The 18,648-nt window shown below is 37.4% G+C and overlaps 2 protein-coding genes across 5 annotated transcripts; both read right to left on the reverse strand.

The window, feature by feature from the left end:
- Positions 1-8,029: 8,029 nt before the first annotated feature.
- LOC147272998 (secreted RxLR effector protein 161-like) lies at positions 8,030-10,243 on the reverse strand. Its single transcript, XM_086256600.1, has 2 exons — positions 10,006-10,243; positions 8,030-8,223 (listed from the first exon to the last, which is right to left on the reverse strand). The coding sequence occupies exons 1-2, from the start codon at positions 10,241-10,243 to the stop codon at positions 8,030-8,032; spliced, it is 432 nt and encodes a 143-aa protein (XP_086112726.1).
- Positions 10,244-16,424: 6,181 nt separating this feature from the next.
- Positions 16,425-18,294, reverse strand: LOC147272999 (PLATZ transcription factor family protein). 4 transcript variants are annotated; one of them, XM_086256282.1, is made up of 5 exons: positions 18,050-18,294; positions 17,830-17,913; positions 17,517-17,713; positions 17,199-17,414; positions 16,425-17,101 (listed from the first exon to the last, which is right to left on the reverse strand). In XM_086256282.1, exons 2-5 carry the CDS (start codon positions 17,834-17,836, stop codon positions 16,844-16,846), a joined length of 678 nt encoding a protein of 225 aa, XP_086112408.1. In that variant the 5' UTR covers positions 17,837-17,913; positions 18,050-18,294; the 3' UTR covers positions 16,425-16,843. The 4 variants fall into 4 exon arrangements, with proteins under 4 accessions (XP_086112408.1, XP_086112410.1, XP_086112407.1 ...); XM_086256284.1 differs by having other exon boundaries at positions 17,834-17,913; positions 18,050-18,293; XM_086256281.1 differs by having other exon boundaries at positions 17,517-17,726; positions 17,834-17,913; positions 18,050-18,292.
- Between the last annotated feature and the right edge of the window lie 354 nt (positions 18,295-18,648).

Below are 18,648 nucleotides of genomic sequence, written 5' to 3' on the forward strand. Positions count from 1 at the left end.
AGGTAGGGACGTGTTGCTTTAATTAATAAGGCAAAGGAAACAAAGTGGAAAGGGAAGGAAGGATGGAAATAAAGTGCTGTTGTTGTCGTTGGTAGGCCTGTTGGAATAGAAGTTGCATAATGACAACGTATGCAACTTCGTCAGGGCTAAGGAGCCAATCTGCCTGCCAATGGCGTTATCTGACTTCAAATGCTGAGTCTCTCTTGTAATTCTCCTCTTTTCCTTGTTTTAAATAATTAATTTAATTTACATGGTCAATCCTGAGTCCTCCTAAGCGAAAGCGATGACGCACGCGGCTCAATTTGTGTGCTTCTGCCATTGGCTAAATGAATGATTCAATGAAAGAAACCAAAAGGACAAAGCCTAGAAGCTCCCAAGACTCCCAACAAGGTCCAAACCAAAACACGAACGACCCAAACAACCCAATAGTCAAAATACATATACAAGGGAACAACCAACAGAAACGAACAGTGATGTTGGGAGGAAGGCCAAAGTTCAGCATTATGTTAGGGCCTGAACGCAAAACAAGTCATGCATGACACAGGTACTACCTCCCTTCTGAACCCATTGCCTATCCGGTAATGGAAACAGTAATTAGGCATAAGAGAAATGATTTTGTCTGCACGAGTCAACATATAATTGATTGTGTAATTAGTAGTAGAGAAATTCATGAGATTTTAGATTTGTAATTAATGAGTGGTTGGTGGAGAGTTGTCGTTGTATTTTTATTATATTTGTATATCCTGTAAATGTTATATATGCCTCTTTCTAGAGATGAATACGATATCACAAAATTCTCTCAAACATTTTTCAATCCATTATACATTCAGTTAATGATTTTTCCATAAAATCATGGATTCACTACTACAATTTTTTAAATAGACAACAGTAAACAGATAACGGTTCTTATTTTGTTCGTTATCTCTATTTAACACACAACGGTTTTTAGAAAACTGTTATCTAAAGGTATCATAGCCAATGTTATTTGGTCTGATCAATTTTCCTAAATTATTAAACACAATAGTATTAGGCAAAACCGTTGTGTTAGGCAAGTCATACAAAAATAAAAAATTTGCGGGTCTTTATATTTGACAAAAACACACTCGCCTTAATGAAAAATTTATCGCGCCACTTAAGTTTTTTTGGGTCAAAGCCCTCTGACTTCACTTCACCTAATCAAAACACTCATCCCCATTCGAACTCCATCTTCATCCTCCATCTCCCTTTTCTTTTCATCTGTGTTACATCTCCTCCCTTTTCTACCCATACATCTCCTCCCTTTTCTTTTACTCAGTTCTTTGCACTGACCATTCCTTCTTAGCCCTAATATCAACATCGATCAATCTAGGAGGTGAACACGCATCTTCTATGGTACACTGATTTGGATTAGGGTTTGAATTTTTTGCAAGATTTAAGTCCTAATATGGGATTTTTTTAATCTATGTTTGATTCCTTTATAGACCTATATTTGGTGCGATGATTTCTCAGATTTTCTAACAAAAAGTAAGAAAGAACTGCAGAGTAAGAGCTTTTTCCAATCACAAATCCGACGAGTCTGCGAGTCACTCAGCCAGCGAGTAAGAACTGAGAAGATATGGACAGAGAATGGGTTCGAAGCCTGGCAGCGGCGGCGCCGCCTCCACCCAGAACGAATCCATCGACCGCCGAGAGCGTCTTTGACCATTCGCCCTCGAGAACATGGATCTCGCCAAAGATCCCTATTTCATACGCAACCACCTGAGAAGGTACCCATCTCTCTCTTTCCATTGAAATTTCTTTGTTTATGGGTTCAATCTTATTGTTTTCTTTTTGGGTTTTTTCTTCTATTAAATTAAGGTCTTGAATTTACTCGTGTATCTCTGTCATGTGTGCTTGCAGTCAAAATTGGTAGGCCTGGGTATTGAGTAACGAAGCAGTTTGATGGGGATACAAAGCAGAGGTTTATTCTCTTCCAGGTGTGTGTACGTTTCATTTTGTTATACATATTTTTCTCGAATTTGAAGTTCTCATTCGTGGATATGTCGAGTACAGAGAGATGGACTAACTAACATGTGTGTTCTTCATATTTTATGCAAATTGAACATATATAGAATATCTTGTAAGTACCGAACAAAAAAATTTAATTGGTTGGGTCATATATTTGATGTACTTCTCTTGCCACAATGTTTTCTCAAAGTTTGTTCATGTTTGTCTTGAAATGGTTGATTCAGTTTTTTTTTTTTTTTTGCATCATCACTTTTCTTTATTTCATTTTTCTGAGATATATTTTAATTTCTTGAACTTTACTTTTGATTTTAGAGGTATTGGTTTTTTCTTTGATGACTGTGATAAATATCTTCAGAGAGCCATATAAGATTTTTTAAACTGGCATTATTTCTCCATTGGTGCAAGAATTAACTGTCGTAGTTGCTATTTGAGGTATGAGTTTTATGCCTTCTACACTCAAACAGCTGAAGCTTCTATTCCCATGCTAGCTCACCGTAGTTTCTATTGTTAATATTTGTTATTTATTTCTTGAGTTGTATTTACTTACAGATCAACACTTGCATTAATGGATTTTACTGTGATCAATTCACCCCAAAAGAGTCTCAAAATGTGGACTGAGAATTGAAGTGGATGGTAAGGTGCCTAAATAATCCTATTACTTTCTGATATTTGGAACTAGTTTTGTGTAAATCTGAATTGATTTATTTATCATATATTTTTTATCTGATTGTATTTTATTGGCAACGTACCTTCATAACATTTTTGATTGGGTTTTACTGATATGAGGTTTGTTTATTGATTTTATAAATTATATGGGTTTATTGATATGGGTTTACTGATATATGCTTATTTATTTTGCTTGATCTTTATTGATTTTGTTTACTGATATAGGTTTATTGATTTTGTTTATTGATATGGGGTTTGTTTATTGATTTGGTTTTAGTTGAATCAGTATTTTGGTTGTTCAAAATATTGTTTCCTTTTGTTTTGTCTTGGTTGATCAGCTTCATGTTGACAGAAAACTGAGTTCGCCACTGGAGGTCCGGTTCTCAAATGAAAGGTCCAGACCTCAAGCCTAAGTCTCAAACACCAATCTTACTGGAGGTCCGGTCCTGAAGGGTGAGGTCCGGACCTCAAGCCTAGCTTTATATTCTAATTTCTTGTGGGATTAAATGCTGGATCAGAATGAAATTTTAAAGCTTGCATGATTATTCAAATAATAAGTTGAGCACTAGGAAAATGGACCAAACATGATTTGTGCACAGACTTTGTAGTGATGATCATTTACAGAAATTTCAAAAAGATAAAAATATTCATTTATCTACAAATGAGAAACCCAACAATGAAAAAAATGCATAGACCCAACAATATTTGGTCAAGATACAAAAAGTTAGTGGATTTTTCTTTTTTCAAAACTCTCTTACTTGACCAAATAAGTGAATATTTGTATCTTTTTGAAATTTCTCTGAAGTTTATGTAAATGTGACTTTATATGTATTTGTGCTCTTTTACAGGGACTTTGTTAGTTTTCTTAGAGCTTTGGAGTTGGGGCAGCTACTTAAAAAGGTATGGGAAGGAGGAAGGACAACACATATACCCAAGAAGATATTGATGTGTAAATGATGCAGTACAATCAACCAAGGCTTACAAGCGTAAACCTAAAAGAACAAGAAGCCTGGAATCTACCAGGAAATTGAGAGAAAACCTCAATAATTAATTTGATAAAAATAATAATAGTTAATTCGGCTAACAATAGTAAAATTGCTTAAGTACGCTTAAAGAAACCCTAGGGCGCAAACAACCTTATAATTATGGCCCACGGGTAATTACAAACCCAAATAAAATATAAACGAAAATAAATAAAATGTCTGAAAGTTTAAAATGTAGTTTTAAGGCCCTAAACGACCTCAGAAGGCCGAAAAAGCTCATACATCATAGCATTGCAATGAGTTTGACTTGTCTCGCGATTCCCTTCGAAACGATATGCATTAGTGCCACTTTCAGAGCCAAACCCTCCGACTAGTAGAAATCATTTTCCAAATTTCTTGGGTTTGCAACGATTAAGCTGTTGCATAAACTTCTCCGCCATCCGTTCTGCATCAGTCTCCTCCACTTCCGAAGAACTCGACCTCGAGTTATCTTCAAGATAACAAGCCTCATCATCATGGAACTCATGAAGGTCTGCAACATTGAAAGTGTTGGACATTCCCATTGACTCGGGGCAGATCAATGATGTAAGCATTATCATTGATTCGTTTCAGCACTTTGAATGGTCCATACTTCTTTTGTTTAAGCTTACTATATGAACCAGCAGGGATCCTCTCCTTCCTTAGAAACACCATCACAGAATCACCCTCCTGGAACACTTTCACCCGCATGTGCTTGTCGACTGCAGCCTTATACTTAGCATTGGTCTGCTCCAGCTTCTGCTTAACCTTATCTCTTACTGCCAACACTTCCTCAACCATATTTTCAGCAGCAGCACTTGTACCATGACCTGCAGGTAACTTCACTAAATCCACCATATGGTTAGGCACGACTGTGTACACAATGGAAAATGGAGACCTTCCTGTTGCAGTATGAACTGCGTTGTTATATGCAAATTCAACCTGTGGCAGCGCATAATCCCATTGCTTGGGCTTTTCTCCGTAGATGCTTCGTATCATATTTCCCAACGTCCTATTTGTGACTTCAGTCTGCCCGTCAATCTAAGGATGAGCAGTGCTACTTCGGTTCAAGGCAGTGCATCAAGTGGTATCAGAGCCAAACCCTTCGACTAGTAGAAATCATTTCCCAAATTTCTTGGGTTTGCAACGATCAAGCTGTTGCATAAACTTCTCCGCCATCCATTCTGCATCAGTAAATATACAAAATTATCAAGGATTATAATAGTGTTTTCAATTCTTCTATTTAAAGCTTGCATATGACTTGCATATTGCTTTGCATTGCATTGGTATCCTATTAGCTTTGTTTTGATTGTAGTTGAGAGTAAGAAGCTGGCAGATATAGATGCATATGCTTGTGGCTTAAGGGGGTCAAGTTGGAAGGAAGTAAATATATTATGTTAAGCTAGGTTTTTTTTTTTTTTTTTTTTTGTGCCTCTTCTTTTAAGCTAGTTTGATTGAATGTATTTTTTATACAACTAATCATACTTATGAAACCTATCTTGTAATGTAATCTTACATATATTTATGGAGTATTTTTTGGTTTAATTCTGAGCATGAGTGTGCATTGATATACTATAACTAAGTGCTGTATTGTATTGGTTTTCAATTAAAACCAATGTATCAAAACATTATATACATCAAAATCAAATTGAAATTATTATCTTACACAATGGTTATATAGTTAAAACTAGTTGTACTAAGTGTCGTCCTACAATGGTTTTCAACAGAAACCGTTGTACCAAAGCATTATATACATCAAAATCAAATTGAAATTATTATCTTGTACAACGTTTATATGGTAAAAATCGTTGTTTAAAGTGTCATCCTATAACGGTTTTCAATAGCAACTGATGTACCAAAGCATTATATACATCAAAAACAAATGGAAATTGTTATTTTACACAACGGTTATTATACATAAACTGTTGTCTTAATGGCTATTTCACCTCGTGTTTATACTTAAAACAGTTGTAAAATACATGCATTAGGGTATAAAAACCGTTGTCTCGCTTATTAGTACACATCCTTTAAATAAAAATCGATGTTTAGATAAGTACGCAACAACGGTATCTCCTAAATCATTAGTTTTTGAGGATGTATATACAACGGTTTTAAATTAAAACCATTATGTTAATATTTATAAGACAACGGATATTACCCGTTGTCTATTGGTACCCCAATAGACGTTGGTCGATTAGACGACGGTATTTTGGCAACTTACACAACGGATAAATTCCGTTGTATATTACGTTTTTTGTAGTAGTGATTATGGGATTCTTTGATCTGTGTAAAACAATTCCGCTGCACCAGATCTTGTGAAAGCCTACTGCTTTCAACATATTGCTTTGTTACATTATCATACCAAGTCGGGAAACTTCTTTCATGTCTGATTTATTGTGAACCTAGTGTCATTAACTGAACCGGAGATTCAAACTGGTTGCAATGTCTTCATTAGGTCTACATCAAAATGATTATTTCCTTTTCTTGTCCCACAGAGATCTTTTTGAGATCACCGAGCACTCGCTTAGACGTCTAATCGCTCGTCAAACCAAGAGCTCGCTGAGTCGTCGATCGCTCGGCACCCACACCCGTGAGCTGCTTTGCCATTGTGTCTGATCGCGAACTACCGTTGTTCCGACTGTCCGCATGCCATCACGATTCCAATATGTTGCGTGTTATCACTACTCTCTGATATGCTGCCATCAACGTTGCTATAGCCAATAGTGGCTGTAGCAACCCTTGGTCATGACGCCACAGTCGCACAATGCTAGTTATTTTACTTAGTTCTTTGTTGTTTATTTTTTAGTGTTATATATAAACAAAAAAAGGGAAAAAATATTATACTCAGGATATGTCTTCTTTGATTACTCCCGAGAAGGCAACTTCTGACTGCAAGGTAGAGGAGCCAGATCCTAGAGGTAATTTTGTCACTGCTTCCAGCTTTGTTGCCACATCAAGTACATCTAGTTATGCTTTGAGTACTCCTGAATTTACATGTGATAGTGCTTGGATAATTGACAAAGGTGCGTCGGATCATATGACTTGCGATCATTATATGTTTCAACGTCTGTCTTCTCATTGTCCAAAGTCCTTTAGCATTAACGCCAATAGCGTATCATCTCCAGTTGTCAGAGTTGGTACTGTTTCATTATCACCTTCTTTATCTCTCTCATATGCTTTGTTTATACCTTCATTTAATTGTAATCTTTTATCTATCAGCCAATTAACCAAATCTTATAATTGTGTTGCAACTTTTTTTCCCACTCACTGTGTTTTCTAGGATATCCATACCAAAGAAAAGATTGGCACTGGTAAACGAATGGGTGGATTGTACTATTTGGATTGTGGTTTCGCATGATCAGATGGTGATGGTGGTGTTGCTCATCATGTTAGTGCTCGTTCTTTGGAGAATAAGAGGAAGATTTTGGTTGTGGCATAGGCGACTCGATCATCCATCATTCAGCTATATTTGGAGGTTATTTCCTCCATTATTTTCTAGATTTAATATCTCTGATTTTTCCTGTGCTACTTGTGCTTTGGCCAAAACCCATCGTGTGTCGTTTCCTCCCAGTAATACTAGAGATACAACTCCATTTTCATTAATCCATTCAGATGTTTGGGGATCTGCCCCACTCTCTACAAATAATGGCATGCCTTGGTTCGTTACATTTATTGATGATTGCACAAGGATGACATAGGTCTATTTTATGTGGAACAAGAGTGATGTGTGCACCATATTTATCTAACCTTTTATGTGCATCTAAAGGGGTTTCTTTTGCATGATTCTCTTGTGATTTTCGGAGTAGGGAATTAGGGGAACATGTGTGAGTATTTATAGACTGAAATCCTAGTTGGGAATGAACTAAATTGGGTGTTCAAGTTGCATGAGTTAATGCTTAGTTGAGGAGACAAGTTTCAACTGAGTTAATGCTTAGTCTATTTTCTTCATTTTAGCTTTTCTTTATATAATGTAATAATGATATTTTTGTAAATTCACTTAAAAATTCATAATAAGTTTTAAAAATAAGTAAATAAGAGTTTATATCAAACACATAAATAGGAAATATGCTTAGATAAAATTTCAAGCTATAGAGAAACATAAAATATTTATAAAGGCACATGTAAATTAATTTGCCCATAAATCTAAATTTCTAAAACAAATCATTCCACAAATTTATAATATGCATGAACTTGATGTTAGAAGTGTGATAGGTTTCACAAATTGTGGTGCCGTAATATACTTTATAGTTATTTCTAGGTTTGGGTTATTACAGTCTACCCTCCTTAAATGGAAATTCATCCTCGAATTTACGTACCTTATTCCTTGAACAACTATGGGTGTTTTGCCTCATTTTTGACTCTAAGTCCCATAAAGCCTAACTTTCGTCGTGCAGATTCCATTGAATCTTAACTACGAAGATTTTCTTGATGCGGAGCTTCCTTACTTCTTGACCTAAGATACGTATAGGTGCCTCATTATAGGTGACATCTTCAAAAAGTTCCAAGGTGCTATGGTCGATGACATGAGATTTGTCTGGTATGTACTCTTGCAACATGGATACCTGGAATACTTTATGTACAGCAGAAAGATTTGGAGGTAAGTCTAATAGATAAGTTAGGTTGCCAATCTTCTTAATGATTTGGAAGGGTGCTATAAATCATGGGGATAATTTGGCTTTCTTCTTTGCCAATCCTTTTAAGAATCAACTTCTTCTCACCTTCTTGTGTCTATAAATAAGAACTCTTATACTCATTTTCACTTGCACCACCAAATAGAGTTTTAGAACTTCTCACTTTAACTTTGGTTTATTTTTCTCTCTAGAAAAATTATTATTCTTTCTATTATGGAGCAAGCTTATATTTTTTAGAAGCTCCCTCTTAGTAAAATATTTTGAGGCCTTCTCTTGGAGGAGTCCTTTAGGAATATAGTCTACCTTTGGAGGTCTAAGATTATTTTGGAGACTTTAATTGCTTAATTTATTAGAGAATCCACAACAATAAACAAACGTTGTGTTTTCCTAAATAAATGACAACGAGTAGTTTCAAGTGGTCATATGCGAAAAAAATTCACAACACGCACTCCATGTTGTCGTATATGCTTTTAATAACGTATTGTGTGCATGTTGTGAGATTAAGATTAATAATAGTGTACGACAACAGACACTTTGTTGCACGTTGTTAATGACTGCTTTCAACAACATGCATTTTGTGCGTTGTCTTCTCGATGTTGTCATATCCTGTTTTTCTTGTAGTGCAAGTTTCAACTTTTATCTTAAAGTCAAACCAATTGACTAGTTGCTTTAACTCAAAGTAATCCTCAAAATAATTTAGATTAATCCAATTTAATCTCTACAATTGAAACTTATTAATCATAGCATGCTAATTACTTTTAAATAAATAAATAAGTCTCAAAAAAAAAATAATAAGGCTAGGCATGCTTAATTAATAAATAAATCCTACTTAATTAATCTAAGCATGCATCTTAAAAATAAATAAAGAAGGCTGAAAATAAATAAAATACTTACTTGGTTGAAGACCTCCAAAACTAGATTCCACTCCTTAGGTCTCCTCCTTGCAGTCCCAAAATTTTAAAATATAAAAAACTTATTCCCTTTTGGTATCTCTCTTCTTGGAGAAACTCCCAAATAACCAATGAGTGAGTAACTCTAACTTCACTTGGTGGTGCAAGTGAAAATGAGGGATAATGGTCTCTATTTATAGGCACTAGAGGGTTGTAAGAAGTTGTAAATCTTTAATGTGAAACAAAGTGCACTAAAAATGCTCAAAAGATGGCTAAAAGTTGAACTAGGTTGGAAAAAATCTGGCTGAGACCCGTTTGTAGACTCAAGAGTGAACAGAGAATGGTTTAGGGTTTTCCAATATAATTCTTGCTTAATTGAATAAGACCACAAAGTGTGGTTTATATACATGGGCCTATAACTAAAATATAGGAATTAATAAATCACCTAATTAATTCTAATAATTACACAATAATCACATGGGTTGACTCACACCAACACTTCTCCTCAAGTTGGTGCATATATATCGCACATGCCCAACTTGTCTAGTGAGTCCAAAAATACCCTATTTGCTACGGCCTTGGTCAACACATCTGCAAGCTGATCTTCGGACTTCACAAATGGGAAGTTAATAATCTTAGCTTCAAGTTTCTCTTTAATGAAGCGCCGATCAATCTCAATGTGTTTTGTTCTATCATGCTGAACAGGATTATGTGCTATATCAATAGCAGATTTGTTATCACAAAACAAGTCTATAGGTTTGGTAGGTGGACACCCTAAATCAGTCAATAAATGTCTCAACCATAAAAATTCGACTACTCCAAGTGTCATACCTCTGTATTCAGCCTCTACACTTGATTTAGATACAACCGATTGCTTCTTACTCCTCCAGGTCACCAAATTTCCTCCTACAAAGGTAAAGTAGCCCGAGGTAGACCTTCTATCATCTACTGAACCACCCCAGTCTGCATCAGAAAAACCTTCAACATTCACATGACCATGATTAGCAAACAACAATCCTTTACCAGGTGCAGATTTTAAATACTGCAAAATTCGCTCCATAGCATCCATATGGGGTTTACACGGGGCATGCATAAACTGGCTTACTACACTAACCGCATAAGCAATGTTGGGTCTAGTGTGAGACAAATATATCTATCTTCCAACAAGTCTCTGATATCGCCCCTTATCTGCAGGTAAGGCCCCCCAAACACTCAAAAAGTCTATGGTTTTGTTCCATAGGAGTGACAGATGGCTTACACCCAAGCATACCAGTTTCAGACAACAAGTCTAAAACATATTTCCTTTGAGATAGGAATATGCCATGTTTAGACCGAGCAACTTCTATCCCAAGAAAGAACTTCAAGTCCCCCAGCTGTTTCATTTTAAACTCTCTAAGCAAATACCTCTGCAAATTAGAAATTTCCTCATAATCATCTCCGGTCAGAACCATATCATCAACGTAAATGATAAGAGCAGTAATCTTCTTCCTACTTTTCTTTAGGAACAAAGTATGATCAAAATTACTCTACCGATAACCATAGTTCTTCATTACACGGGTGAATTTCCCAAACCAGGCTCTCGGAGATTGTTTAAGACCACATAAAGACTTTCTCAGTCTACATACTAATCTTGTATTATCAAACTGTGGTATACCCGGAGGAGGATCTATGTATACTTCTTCAGTCAAATCACCATGGAGAAAGGCATTCTTTACATCAAACTGAAGGAGTGGCCAATCTTTGTTAGCAGCCAACGACAACAGAACCCGTACTGTGTTTAACTTGGCCACTGAAGCAAACGTCTCCAAGTAGTCTATGCCATAGGACTGTGTATAACCCTTCGCTACCAACCTTGCCTTATACCTTTCAACTGACCCATCAGCTTTGTGTTTGACTGCAAACACCCATCTGCATCCAACTGTCTTCTTCCCCTTAGGTAGAGAAACCAACTCCCAAGTTGAATTCTTCTGTAATGCCGTCATTTCTTCAGCCATAGCTTTGGTCCATCTAAAATCTGTAAGAGCATCCTGCAATCTACTAGGAATAGAAACAGAAGATAATTGCAGAACATACGATTCATATGACTTTGAAAGCCTAACAGACGACACATGATTATTAATTGAGTACCTAACTTTGGCATTTAGATCTGGCTTATATTTGGCTGGTGGTTGTCCTCGATTAGACCGAGGAGGAAGTGTAAATTTAGAAGCATTCGAAATAAAATCTGAACCAGAATGTGAATCAAGAGTATTGTCGGTTACCTCAATGGACGAAGAAGATTGATTCAATGGAGTAGGAGAGATGGCGGTACTATCATGGAGTGGTGATTCCTCAGGCTCAGAATTCGTGGGTTCTTGTCCTACCATATCCTCAGTATCATCTCCAGTAATTTCTGCATCTTCAGTATCATCCGCAGTAATTCTCGCAGTCTCAATCTCATCCGCAGACTCAGACACTGGGTGATCAGTAGTCTGTTCTGACCCTTCCTCACTACTACTCCCATAACCAAACTAATCAAAGAACAATATATCATCTCGATTCTGCACTTCACTAGAAACCTCCCCCTGAATGGTAGAATCCAGTGGACGTGGAGAATAAAAAAGTTGATGTTCATGAAAAGTGACATCCATAGAAACATAGAAGCGCTGAGTAGAGGGATGATAGCACTGATACCCCTTCTAGGATGGACCATAACCAACAAATACACACTCTAAGGCCCGAGATGCGAGCTTGGATCGTTGATGAGAATGTAAATGCACAAAAACAACACACCCAAAAACCCTGGGTTCCAAATGAAGGATACCTGGAAGAGAGACAAAATCCGAGAGAACATCCAGAGGTCGCCGAAAGTCAAGGACACTAGTTGGGGTCCGATTAATCAGATAAACGGCAGAACTCAAGGCATCACCCCAAAACAAAGATGGCACGTGACCCCCCAGAAGAAGGCCGAGTGACTTCCAATAAATGTCGATTTTTACGTTCAGCAACCCCATTCTATTGTGGAGAATGAGCGCAAGAAGTCTGATGAAGGATCCCCGCAGAAGCAAAATACTGAGTCAACTCTGTATTAACAAACTCCCCGCCATTATCAGAGCGCAAAACTTTAATAGGACAGGAAAACTGGGTGAGGACCATATGATGAAAAAGGCGAAAAACAGCACACACATCACTTTTATGTTTCAGAAGATAAACCCAAGTCATTCTAGTACAATCATCGATAAATGTCACAAACCATTTCATTCTTTTATGTGTACCACACGGGGCCGGATCCCAAACATCCGAGTGGACCAAAGCGAAAGGAACATCCATACGTATAGCACTAGAAGGAAACACTGAACGATGGCTTTTGGTCAACACACAAACTTCACAATTAAAATTGGAAATGTTCAATCCAAGAAATAAAGAGGGAAATAAGTGCCGAAGATAACTAAAGGACGGATGACCAAGTCGGCGATGCCACAACCAAATCTTCTTCTTATTTTCGGAGGAACCATTACTAACTAGACTCACAATGCCACGACCATCTGAAGCGGAAATCCCATTATCCAGATAGTACAATCCACCACTCTTTCTACCACTGCCAATCTTCTCCTTGGTATGAATATCCTGGAAAACACAATGGGTAGGAAAGAATGTGGCCACACAATTATGAGTTTTGGTTAGTTGACTAACAGAAATAAGGTTACAATTTAAGGAATGAAAAAACAACACATTATGTAAAGACAAATCAGACGAAAAGGATACCGTGCCGCCCCCTAGAACAGGAGATGACACACCATTGGCATTAACAATAAATGGTTTAGGACAGACAAATGAAAGATGACTAAAAACATAACGATCAGAAGTCATATGATCCGTAGCACCTGTATCAATTATCCATGCACCATTACCAGTACAAGCAGAAGTACTCAAAGCAGAGTTAGACATACCTGACTTGACAACAAAGCTGGAGGAACTAACAGAGTTCACCCTGGAATGCAACATTTTTTTTTTCCTTTTTTTTTTCTTCTTCTTGCACAAAGAGAGTGCCCACTACATAGCCCTCTGACACCCACCTCCGTTCACTGATCAGCTGCACCACTGATCGACGCACCCAGCTGACCAGCCGCACCACCGCCCGCACGCAAAGCAGATCACAGCTACTGCAGGCAGCATCGCACGGAGCCGCACAGCAAGGGGCCTGCGTCGTCGCACAGCCGCGCCGGTCGTCGCACAGCAAGGAGCCGCTGCCAGTCGCGTCTCACAGCAGGTCGCCCAGCCGCGTCGCACAGCAAGCTCCCCGCGCCGTCGCTCAGGCCGTCGCACAGCAGCAACGCCGCCCAATCCAAGCCGGAGCAGCAACACCGAATCTGTTCTTATAGCAACAACCACTCCGATCGCACGATCTGATCGCATAGCCACACCCAATCCGGTCGCACAGCACAGAGAACAGAGAAACAGGGATCTCAATGAGATAAAAAAAAACAAACAAATCAAGGGAGGGGAACAAGCCCACGTTGCAGTGGAAAGAGGAATAATAAGGAATATATTTAAACAAGGCAATGATCAAGATAGACCCTTAAACCATTCAGAACCACCATGACCGAACCTTAATACCTATGTGAGAAGAAAGGTGATTAAGGTTGGCTCTGATACCATGAACAGAGAATGGTTTAGGGTTTTCCAATATAATTCTTGCTTAATTGAATAAGACCACAACGTGTGGTTTATATACATGGGCCTATAACTAAAATACAGGAATTAATAAATCACCTAATTAATTCTAATAATTACACAATAATCACATGGGTTGACTCACACCAACAAAGAGATCCGCGAGTCGACCCGGAAGCAGACAAGTGGGTTAGGCGCGACCCGGTGCTACAGTACCAGTCAGTAAGCCCAGTCAACGACCCAGATCTGTCCTCCTTTAATGAGCTTTGACGCTCCAAATTAAAACACGAGTCGGGATTCAGTGTTGCGTGCTCATAGAAGCTCGCGTGAGCTTGGCATGTCAGCGCCTGATGGGCGCCTCATCAGCGCGTCCAGCGAATGGCGTAGCGCCACGTGGTGCGCTTGTCAGCCTAGACAGCACAATTTTTTTTAATTCTTTTCCTATTTTTTCATATTTTTCCAAACTTCGTTAAATCACCAAAAATAGTTTAGGACTCCAAATAATTTTCCGAAAAATCTTACGGACTCATATTGATTAATTCTAATTTCCTGTAGTCTCAAAACAGTAAATTGATCTTCAGAAAAATTAAGAAAAATACAACACTAATGAATTTAATTCTTATAAATATAATTCAATTTAATAATTACCAAAATTACACTCAAGAGTTCTAGAGCTCCACTCTAAATCTCTATTGGTACAAGTTAGTTACTCAAAACAAAGGAAACTTCATTCCCTTTAAGAATATCTTAAATTTCTAAGAACAAAAGAAACTCGAAAACACGTGTCGAAACATGATTGGATTGCAAAAATCCAGAGTGTTACATAGTAGGAGCTTAGATAGGCATCCATATAGAGTAGGATGCCCGAAATGCAACTCATGTCAAATTTTCTATCCACATTTTAAAAACAATTAATTATTTGGACTTAATTATTATTATTATATTAAAAATTTAAAATTAAAATTGTAAAAAAAAAAAAAAAAAGGACTAAACTGAAAATTTTATAAAAGTAATGATTATTTATTAAGAGATGAGACAATGAATACGCCAATAAATTAACGAATGGATGAGAGGGGATGAGAGCCACAAACTCACAGGAAGCAGCCTTTCAGATTCCTCACGGCTCTCATAAAGAAATCCACTGCTTGTGAGTTGTGAGTTGTGACTTTGTTTATATATATAATAATTTATTAATTCAATGAGTGAGAATGCGAAAGAGATGGTCTGATAGAGAAATTGGGAGCATCTGGAGTAGTGTACGTACGTGGAAAGGAGAGGTTCTAGCACGCAAGTGTGTACAAGAACGCAAGTCATTGTCCTTAAATCTTAATAGTGGGGATAGGGTTTACGTGTCCACCAAGTTTTTTCTTTTCCTTTTTTTTTTTTAATTTCCTCGATGATATTGATTGAGATACTAACTTAATTGCGTCATCTCATATTCTCATCCTCTAACTCACTATCTTAGGACTTGGGAGCCACTTGTACTGGTACCGCTACTAGTCATCTTATCCAACTTCTTCTCCTATATATTTGTACCTTGTTCTATTCATTTATCCAAATAACTGACAAACTTAATGAAAAAGATACGAAAATATCTTATAAGCAGAAACTTGGGACGGAAAAAATTTCACATGAAAATGTAAAATTTATGTTAAACATAGTGAGATGATAATAATTAAGCCTTGATTACCAATTAAAGACTTGCTTACAACTAATCAAATCACACCACTTTGTAGGGGATGGGCCACTGGGATGACTGATGAGGCATCTTAAGTGACACAACATTAATCAAACCATATCTGTCAATAGTCCTTATCTGCAAATACTATCATCATCTTAAGAAAACTAGAGACAAACAACACAAGTTAGTTTGGCTATTTACAAAAGGATTATTTCCTATTGAAAAAACTAGGCAATATCGAATTAGAATATTTTTGGGAATTAAAAGCATCCTGCTTTATAAACGAGAATATTTATATTTAATCAACCATACTAGTGGGTCCGGAATCATAATAGCAAACACATTCCTACTTTCCAATATATATGACTAATTGACTTTTATTAACCTTATTCTCCATTATTCGCTATTGATTATGAAATCAAATATATTCTCAATTGGCATGAGATTTTTAAATTTGGCTCTCACAACCACAACAATCATCCTCAACTACCAAATTAATTAGTGTATGCATGCAATATGTTCATCATGCCTGCCAACCCTAAATTTATAAATTATGCATATCCCCTCGAATGTCCTAATTAAAAAAAAAAAATTAGTTATTATAAAGCATACCGCTGCTACCTTTAATCAATTTATTGTAAATCACTAATCTGTCTTGAAAACTTAATCACAGCATGCGTATGCAGGTTCCTCAACGCAGACAAGGCAGCCACTTTGGCCAAAAAAAACAAAAGACAAGGCAGCCACAACTCACAAGGCATAGATCATAGAGAATAAACCAGGGAAAACAATTTACAAGCACACCTACTCACAAACAACATTCAACACAACAAGCATATTTTCTTTCTTGTTCTATATACATATTTATAATATAACAGTATATCTATATGCAGAAAATAAGTTGTGTACATATGTGTCATCATAATGGCACTCCAACTCAATTATTGTTATCTGTTCCAACAACTAGACAGAAACCCATAATATTATACATGTCATAATTCTGTACAAGCTGCTACTCTCTCTCTCTCTCTCTCTCTCTTTACATATATGTATATAGATCCTATACTTTCTGATTCATTTACAAAGTAAAATCCTAGACAAAGACAGTGATAGACTGACAGGTGAAGGGACCATAAAACACATGCTATGTATGAATTTCTGATCTTTACCCCTAGTACTTTACACATCTATGACTCTATCTATATCATAATTCCCTTTGAAACATCACATATACACTTCCTCCATTGTTATTGTTCCTATATTTAAAACGTTTTATGTCCTTAATTCATTGTGTATATATAACATTATAGTGGATGGGAATGGGAATCTGATGGATCAAAAGGGTGCGCGATGAGGTATACCCTTACGTCTTCTGGCATTGCGGTGGTTGTAAATGGGAGGAGTGGATGGCGACATATTGATGGTAGTGGCCTCCTCCTCAGCCTCATTGCCATCCATGAGACGGCTGAACATCTGCATCGTCTTTGTAATCTTCTTTGGCGTCGTTGATTCATCCGATTCCGACCCATCCCTGCTCTGCTTCATCCTCACTCTAAACGTCAGCTCCCGGTCACCGCGCCTCATTCCTCCAAGCTACAAACAATCAACATTGAAAAATATTAACAACCCAAAACCAAAAAACCAAACGGGCATTTCAGTCAACTCAAAATCATCATAATAGAGGGATTACCTTACAACCTAAAGAGCAGAACCTAAAGGAGTCAAGAAGGCTTCTGCAACAAATCTCACAAGTGTTGGTGACCCCTTTGCCAGGCCTTGGCTGTGGCCTCTCATTCAAAAACACAATCTTTGCGCTGTTGATGATGTATGTCTGCACGCACGATATGTCTATGTACTTCTGAATCTCATTCACCCTCACCACGTTATGGTATGAGGACCGTCTTATCTGCGACCAACAAACAATTTAAAATTTAGTTAAACAGAAATTGCATTCATTTCATTTAATTGACACTCAAAATCAAACAATTGGTGAGCAAGGCAACTCAACCTGAACGACGCGGTGGTCTTTGTGATGAATCAAACAGTAAGGGCACAGAGCATTCCCCATGCAGTCCAAACAGAACATGTTGCATTCGCTCTTGTTGGAATTTCCATGAATTGCACATGGGATGAAGTAGTTTGCCTCAAGCATTGGTTTTAACCATGCCGGAGTACCCATGTCATCTTCCTCCTTCTCCAATCGCCCTATTGGACTCACCTACCAATTCAATCCCATCAATCAATCAATGATAAATGAATGAATGAATTAGGATTTATGATTTATTTATTTGGGAATTGAATATAACAATTGAGATACATACATACCATGATGGCTCTGTTACGGATTTGCTCTTCTTCTTCTTTCTTGTTGTTGATTATCAATAACCAGGCTGGCCAGCTTCTTTCTAATAAAACCAATCAAACCCTTTCAACATTAACATTGAATCATCTTGAATCTACAAAAAGAATATATCAAGAAAACCAAAGCTCCAAAAACAACAACATTAACAAGTATTAGAGAAACAAGATTCATATACGGACCTTGCAGGGGCCGACAGAGATGGGAGTAGCAAACACTGAAAGCGGCAGCAATCAGATGGTAAGGACTAGAGTAAAACAGGACACTGCTCTCTTCGGCAACACAAGTACACAACTCTATATTTATATAATAATATAATTTATAGAGTATTTGCCTCTCTCTCAGATAGTAAAGACTCTTAAGAAGAGGAAAGGACACACACAGACTGGATATTAATGAGGCGGTCAGTGGTCACTGAAACTAAAACCAGCGTATAAATATATATTCAATAAATAATAATTAATTAGTGGCAAAAAAAAAGAGGATGGGGAAGGAAACGTGCCCACATTTTATAACAGTCGAATTTATCGACGTTCTACGGACTTGAACGAAGACAGTGATCACGAGAGATTCTTCTCCTATTACCCGTCGGATCGCTCTGTCTCTCCGTGCTTTCTTGCTCAACCGTCGGATTAGGCTCTAGGTGGGCCTCATGCCTTTCTAACTTGGACTTGGCAATAGTAGGCCCTCTCTCATGTGGATATGTTTTAGCATGTATCGCGAGTGTCCAAACTCCAAACCTAGGGCCCCTTGGTCAAACCATGCATCCAAATCTTCAATT

The sequence above is a fragment of the Dryas octopetala genome, chromosome 9 (genome assembly GCF_963921425.1).
Source record: "Dryas octopetala chromosome 9, drDryOcto1.1, whole genome shotgun sequence".
NCBI lineage: Eukaryota > Viridiplantae > Streptophyta > Magnoliopsida > Rosales > Rosaceae > Dryas > Dryas octopetala.